Source organism: Pteropus vampyrus, unplaced genomic scaffold (assembly GCF_000151845.1).
Source record: "Pteropus vampyrus isolate Shadow unplaced genomic scaffold, Pvam_2.0 Scaffold19, whole genome shotgun sequence".
Classification (NCBI taxonomy): domain Eukaryota; kingdom Metazoa; phylum Chordata; class Mammalia; order Chiroptera; family Pteropodidae; genus Pteropus; species Pteropus vampyrus.
Genome location: NW_011888800.1, coordinates 16,470,918 through 16,478,541, shown reverse-complemented (window position 1 = coordinate 16,478,541; position 7,624 = coordinate 16,470,918). Strand labels below are relative to the sequence as shown.

The window sequence follows — 7,624 nt, the reverse complement described above, 5'->3', positions numbered from 1 at the left end:
TTGAATTTCGGAGAAGAATGATTATTTGGGGAAACATTTAAGTGTTTCAAATTTAACTTTAATAATCATGTATTCATTTTAACTTGTAATTAACAAGACAAAACAAACTAATTTATTCTAAGAACTTAAAGCATTATTTATTATTAAATTATTTGAATTTCGGAGAAGAATGGTTATTTGGGGAAACATTTAAGTGTTTCAAATTTAACTTTAATAATCATGTATTCATTTTAACTTGTAATTAACGCAGTAAGGTAGTGAGTTCATGAAAATTATTACTTAAGAAGATACTAAATACAAAAATGGGTCAAATAATTATTATAAAAAGTAATATAAATGGGACTTTAATGTTACAGAAATCACAACATCAATCGTTGAAGACCAGGAAACACTGATTTTATGGAAGAGATTTACTTTTTAATATCAAGGTTCAGATATTTGTTACTTAGGTGAAGTGACATTTCTGGGGAGAAAGAGTCTGCAATGCTGTCTTTAAATTATAATGTGTATACAGCTTTGTTCTTGAGAAACCTAGCTGGGCTTTGGAGAGATCAGGATCACACATAGTCAGAGCTGGGTGTGAAGTGGGCAGACTGTTTCTATACTTCTCTTCATCAGCATCAGCAATCAGAAATTTAAATAAAAGTCATTCCTCTTTGGCAGATTAACAATGGGCATAGTAATTTCAATGTCCAATGACTACCTTCTCCTCTAATTGATGGAAAGCACTTTTTCCCATAGCTCTGGGAGAACATATCATTCCTATTTGTATCATTATAAATCTACTTTGTGATATGATCAGCTCCCCCAAATCTAAGGATGACGACCGTGTACACTCCTTCCCTTCTCTGTGTTTCCAGCATTTTCTCAGCATGCGGTCCTCCCTGCAGGCGGTAGTGCTCTGGGGAAAGAAGGCCCCTTCCCACAGCATCACTGCCATCATGATCACTGATGACCAGCAAACAATTGTGACTGGAAGTCAAGAGGGTCAGCTCTGTCTCTGGAATCTGTCACCTGAACTAAAGGTTAGTGAAAATTATTCATATTGAAACAGACAACACCTACAAAATAAGCATAGCTTGCTTCTTAACCATCTGCAATGACAGTCAGTGGGAGGTATGCATGATTGTTAGGGAGATACTTACTGAAGTCATAAATTGGTTTTACTTATGGATTTGGAGAAAATGAAGTATTATATGGTAGATCAAGATATTGTTGGAAAATTATATTATGAATATTGCTAATCTTAGCTATCAGCTAGCTGTTATCACCCTTTAAGCTATGTTGAGTTTTACTATTTCATATCCTGAATTATATGTTTAAGTAACTGAACTGCAAACTTGTAAGTATAATTCTAAAAATTATGGCTCATTAATCTAAACAAAGGGCACCCTTGAAAACCACTATTAACTAAATGAGTAATATCTTAATTATCTAGATGTTTCTGTCAGTTTGGCTTTTTGCTATTCTTTTAGTCTCTGCTTGCCTATGATTTTTACAGATCACATCAAAAGCTCTAAATCCAATTTACCATTGTCAGCCCTCTTATTTCAGAACCTGACCTCACCTAGGATTTGGCCCATTGATCAGCAATTAATTGTCCCTGTCCCAAGTCATAAACATTTAACATATTGGAATAGATATTTGCTTAGCTCTAGCAGCCTCAAGACCCAATTTGAACATTTAAACTAATGATGTACTTAAAGTATACTGCCCTCATTAAGAAGCCTTTTAAAGATCAAAGACTATTTTTAGCCTTTAAAGTTTGTCACTTTAAAACCTAAATTAACAATTAATTGTAATTCTATTTTATAGTGTAATTAGTTAACATCTCCCATCACTGAACAGTGCCACTACAGGACTGCCAAGAACTGCATAGCAGGGCAGCTCAGCTCACTGTTTATGAACATTCCTGAAAGAAAGAACTGGTATTATTGCAACAATTGAGCTTTCAAAATGGTAGCTCTCACATTCATTATCTCTTATAGTTTAAACTCACACCCCTAAATGGCTTAAAATATCTTGTTGCTCTTTTTAATGTTGAAGTTTAGTGTTTTCTGGCTGTAATAGTTGCCTTGTAATATGTAGGCTTGTTATAAGCTTAAGAAATTTTGAATCTTAGCCTCTGTATCTCTTTACATATATCCTGGTATTTATCTAACATGTTTTTATTGAGTGGCTTTTATAAAGCAGGCAGCATGCTTAGTACCTGAGTTCAAACATAAATGAAAAGACCTGGTGCTGGATGCCCAGGAGGTTGTGGTAAAGGACATAGGCTAATGCAGTGCAGTTGTGTTATGATACAAGGTACTCTAAGTAGGGAATGGACTGTCTGTGCTGCATCTTCAGTGGGAGGAGTGATGCCATGCTTTTCTTAAGAGCAAGTCTTTTGCTTGGGATTAGAGCAATGGTTTTTAACAAAGAGTGATTTTGCCCTGCAAGAAGCATTTGGCAATGTCTATAGGCATTTTTGGTTGTTACAATTGGTTGGAAGGGCAGTGCTGCTGGCATCCCTGGTAGAGGTCAGGGATGCTGTAGACATCCTGTAGCCCCTCACAACAAAGAATTATCCCATCTAAAATGCCAATAGTGCTGATATTGAGAAATCCACGTTTAGAGATATGGTAGAAGAGTGAGAATCTGATCAGCAGGGGTGGAAGAAACAAGGGGAATCATTAGGGAATTTTAAGAAGAAGACTGGATCAGCTTTGTGTTTTGGAAATTTACTGTGAGGACATTATGAAAAGTTAATAACACGAATAAGGTATTGATTCGTATGAATGTGAGATTTTCCACATGAGAGTTCTCCTTAACATTTTCTGTGGCTAACCATAGGGCCAGAAAGAATGAACATCTTCTATTTTTCTCATGAATCTTACCCCTACAGACAATGGGTCAACTATTAGCATGGAAAACTCTAGCCTTTTTAAAAATCAAGGGCATTTTTGAGTTTCCAGCATATCTTCTTGCCATCTGTAAGACAGTCAAGTCAGTGGTTCATCATTGATATTTTAATGCTTAGTAGTTTATTTTGATTTTTATTTGGAAGAAAAAAAAAAGGTATATATAAAGGAATAATTTGGGCAGGGGAAGAAGAAAGGAGGCCTTCAGAACATGGGAGATTGTAAGAGAGGACATAACTATGTGGATGACTGAGTAGCTATAGGACAACTTAATGCCAAAGGGCATATTAGTGGGGAGAATAGCAGGAAGGGTAGAGAGAAGTGGCAGGGTGTACGGTATAAAGTGACCTGAAATCCATCTATTTCCTCTTTATGTTACATTTTGAAAGCTTCTTTCCCTCTCCAAAACAGTCTAGATAAGAGAATGTCTCAGGTTCAATAGTCTTAAATACTCAGTTCCCACTCTATAAAGTGGGAAAAGCAACCTAAGGACACTTACTTATGCAGTCATTAGACAAGTTACACAGATAATTTTTGTTGTTGTTGTTGTTCTAGGCACAGATCTTACCTTAAAGTTTCTCAGAATCTAATGTAGGAGACAGACTTGTTAATAGGCAGTTGTAAAGCAGTAGTATATTTTCTGTCTCTATGAATATGACTCATCTACGTATATCATATAAGTGAAATCATACAGTGTATATTATCCTTTTGTGACTGGCTTATTTCACTTAACATAATGACCTTAAGATTCATTCATGTTGTAGCATGTGTCAGAATGTCTTTCCCCTTTAAGGCTGAAAAATTTTCTATTATATGTGTTTACTACATTTTGTTTATTCATGTGTCAATGGACACTTGGGTTGCTTCTACCTTTTGTCTTATGTGAATGATGCTGCTATGAATCTGGGTGTATAGATAATATGTTTGAGTTCCTGCCTTTACTTCTTTGGGATGTATACCCAGAAGTTGGATTTCTGGGTCATTGTATAGTTCTATTTTAAAGTTTTGGAGGAACTGCCAAACCGATTTACATAGCAGCTTTACCACTTTACATCCTCCACCAGCAGTGTGCAAGAGTTCCAGTTTCTCAACATCCTCACCAACACTTGTTATTTTCTGGGGTTTTTTTTTGGCTTTTGTTTGTTTGTTTGTTTTATAATAGCCATCCTAATCAGTATTCAGTGGTTTTGAAGGGAAAGCCTTTCTGAGGGTGATGTTTGAGCCGAGTTCTAAAGGATGCACAGGATTTGAACAGGAAAAGAAGGTGGGAGGAAGCGGCAGACAAAGAATAAGTATATGTGAAAAGCATAAATATTTTGTCTTCAGGGAACTGGTAAAAGTAGTTGAATAGGCCTGGAACATATTGAGAAAGTTAGAGGTGGTAGGCACACCTGGAAAGGATGGAGCAGACTCAATATGGAATCTGACATGCTGAGGGGTTTAGATTTTTTTTTTTCTTAACTGGCAAGAGCTAACACTATATGCTAATTAAAAATGGTGTTATTAAGGGATTTGAAGATGTTTTATGCAAACAGATGACATAATACTATTTTATTGTATTTGTTATTTAGGATATCATGGAGTTTTGAAGGGAGGGAGAGATGAGATAAGGAACAATACTTTAGTTAAGTAAGATTTGGAGCATGAATTAAATCACTGGCAATGGGGATGAAGAGGAGGTGAAACCTGGAAAGGCATCAAGGAGAAAGAAGAGACAGAACTATGCAACAGTTGGATGTGGGGTTAAGGAACAGGAATAGTCAAAGGTACATTTTAGATGTGGGATTTGGGTGATGGGTGGGACTGGTGAGATAATGGTATCATATATTTGTATAAGGAATAGAGGGAATTAGATAATAAGATAGAGAGGAAAAGAAAGTGACTTAAGCTCTGGACATCTTGGAATATCCCAATATTCATCAGAGGACTGGGTACACCTCTCATGGGTAATGCGATGGCAAGGTGCAGAGGAGCTGGAGAATAAGTCTCCCTGTCCTGGGCTTCTCGTTATATGCCTAGATTATGCATGCTGTTTCCAGACTCTGAGTCTGATTCCCAAAGCCCTCTTGTTTCCCCGGGACATTGTGAGGTCTAGTAATGAGGAGCTTCTGCAAGTCCCGTGTTAGGGACTTCCTCACTTGGGTTTGCTGGATTTATCACACCTTTAAGCATAAAAAAAAAAGGATAAATTAAACATCTTCTTAGATATATTCTCTTAGTATTGGGATTTCTATTTTCTTCCAGTTTAATACTCAGAAGGAAACATCACAATGACAAAAGGAAGAATATCAATGTTGTGTAGAAAAAAAGTGAAGATATCTGGGTTAATTTCTAGCTCTGATATTTACCAACTCTGTGATATTGCACAAATGACTTATATTTTTTGAACCTCAATCTATTCATACCTGTGAAATGGAGATTAAACACTGTTGAAAGTTGTACCAGTCCTAGAAATAGGGTAGATACTCATCAACTTGCATGTTCTTTTCCTTTTCTCATTGTGCTGTTGGAAGTACCTGGGGTAGGGAATTGGGGGTGGGGATACCAGTGCTTCCTAGAGGTAGAATAAATAAATAGAAGTAAAGGTCACCTGGATTTCATCATGGCAATGACTATGTATGATTGTAGAATATTTTCGTTATTTTTCACAGCATTTCTAAAATATGATAAAATGAGGAGAGCCCGTAGTGATTGTCACAGCTTACTCAACTACATGTGGGGATCTAGTAGCAGAAGGAAGACTTCCTATGAAAGACAGTGCATTCAGATATTTTGTCTGTAATCGATTTTCTCTGGAGGAGGAAATGTCCTTGATGTGCCCCAATTCATTGCTTAATGGCCCATAATATATTGGAAATGGGTTATATTTATAGGGATATACATTTCAAAGTATGATGATGGGGAGCATTATGTTGTTCTGAGATGGATCCTTCTGGATTCCCCAGGAAAAAGGGATAGAGTCAGAACTTGGATTGTAAGTGATTCTAACCAACCACAAAAACCTTCTTTGAAGCACTAGAAATTTAGTCTGATAACAGACTTTTTAAAGAACTATTTCTGGTTATGATAGAAATAAAATGAAGGCAGAAAACAATTATGCTATGAAATAATGTGTTCTCATTGATATGATTGGGTTATCATCTATATACATCTATGTTTGCATGATTCAGAAAAAAATGAGTATTAATTCATTTGGAAATCAGATTTTTATTACTCATGAGACACATTTTATTAACCACAAGTTTTCTAGTTATTAAAATTAAAATTTTAGTCCCTTAATGCCAACCACTTCTCCATTTTAGGGGATCTCGAATATTTTCTATTTTGTAGTTTGATTTTTATAATCTTGTTTTACAAAATAATGAGAAATAAACTTCTTTCACACTAATGGAATGATTAGCCCTCAGTGTCATATTTTTAAATTCACAGATTGGAGAAAAACACTGGTATTTAAAATAATAGCTTAGTTGCAATTTTATTTTTAACATAGAAAAGTTAATTTAACTATTTCAGAGGCAAGAAGCCAAACAAGATATTGTAATGGTTTTTTTAAAAAAAGGAGGTAATATTGTCTTTGTGTTTTGTAAACTCATTTCTGAATTCTCAAATTTGCATATCAATATTTGACTATCATTTGAGGCACATTTTATACATTATAATAAACATCAACATTGACTTATTTGTATTCAAAACCTAGATGTTGTAGAACAGGTCTGACAATCTTTTAGGTTTCATGATGGATACCAAACCAAAAACAAATAAAATTTGTACAAGACAGTTCCTTTATTTAGAAGTTTATTCTGTGGAGTTTGATATGCCATGTATCAGTTTTCTTGAAACATGTACAGCGAAAACATAACAAATTTCCATATCAGAATTATAAATATATGTGTAATGTCATATTTATATTTTCAAACAAAAAAGTTTAAAAGCTCACCCTCATCATTTTCAGATTTTGGCAAAAGAACTTCTGTTTGGTCATTCGGCTTCAGTAAGATGTTTGGCAAGAGCAAGAGACTTCTCTAAACAGCCTTATATCATTAGTGCTGCTGAAAATGGGTAGGTACAACGTGTGCAATTTTGTACCTGTCTCCATTTCCTCTCCATTTTTAAAACCTGGTGGGGTACAGAATTCTATGGCTGAAGGAAACCTTGGTGATTAACATGTTCCTTTTGCATATAGGAAAATATAGATCTTGATTAGTTGAGTTATTTATATAATGGTCTCAAAAATGTTATAGCTTCTGCGACTCCCAATTTTTAAACATCCCAATGTGTGTATCAGGCTTTGTGGCAGCCTCATTTTGTAAAGGATACTGGCAAATGCCACCTATTATAGAAGTGAAATGGGAAAGTCTGGGTGTTTGTCTTTTTTCATGTAGTAACTCACTTTGAACTCTTAAGCAAACTCATCCAAGCCTTCGCAGTTTTGTAAAACAGTTCAATAGTTACAATCTTGACATTGAACACTTGTCTGAAATCATTATAAAACAAACAGAGGAGAGGATTCAATGTAGTAGAATGGTGGGAGAGAGAAGGGAAAGGAACATATACAGTGATTTGGGTATCATTTCATGGAAACGAGGTTTGTTCAGATGAAATAGGACTTAGCTGTAGGAAAAAGATCCACTGATGGGAGAGCTACTAAGAATTAGACTCCTGACGAATTATTTGCCAAAGTACACTCAAGAATGCAGAATTGATTTAGCATGCATTTGTGA

At 35.3% G+C, this 7,624-nt stretch overlaps 1 protein-coding gene across 2 annotated transcripts in view; it reads left to right on the top strand.

Annotated features, from left to right (window-relative positions):
- Window positions 1-7,624, top strand: part of WDR72 (WD repeat domain 72) — a 216,534-nt gene that overhangs the window by 28,482 nt on the left and 180,428 nt on the right. For both annotated transcript variants that reach the window (XM_023527871.1, XM_023527870.1), the window contains exons 2-3: window positions 861-1,025; window positions 6,856-6,962. In XM_023527871.1, the coding sequence (XP_023383639.1) occupies window positions 873-1,025; window positions 6,856-6,962 (260 nt within the window). In that variant the 5' untranslated portion in view covers window positions 861-872. The remainder of the gene's footprint in view (window positions 1-860; window positions 1,026-6,855; window positions 6,963-7,624) is intronic.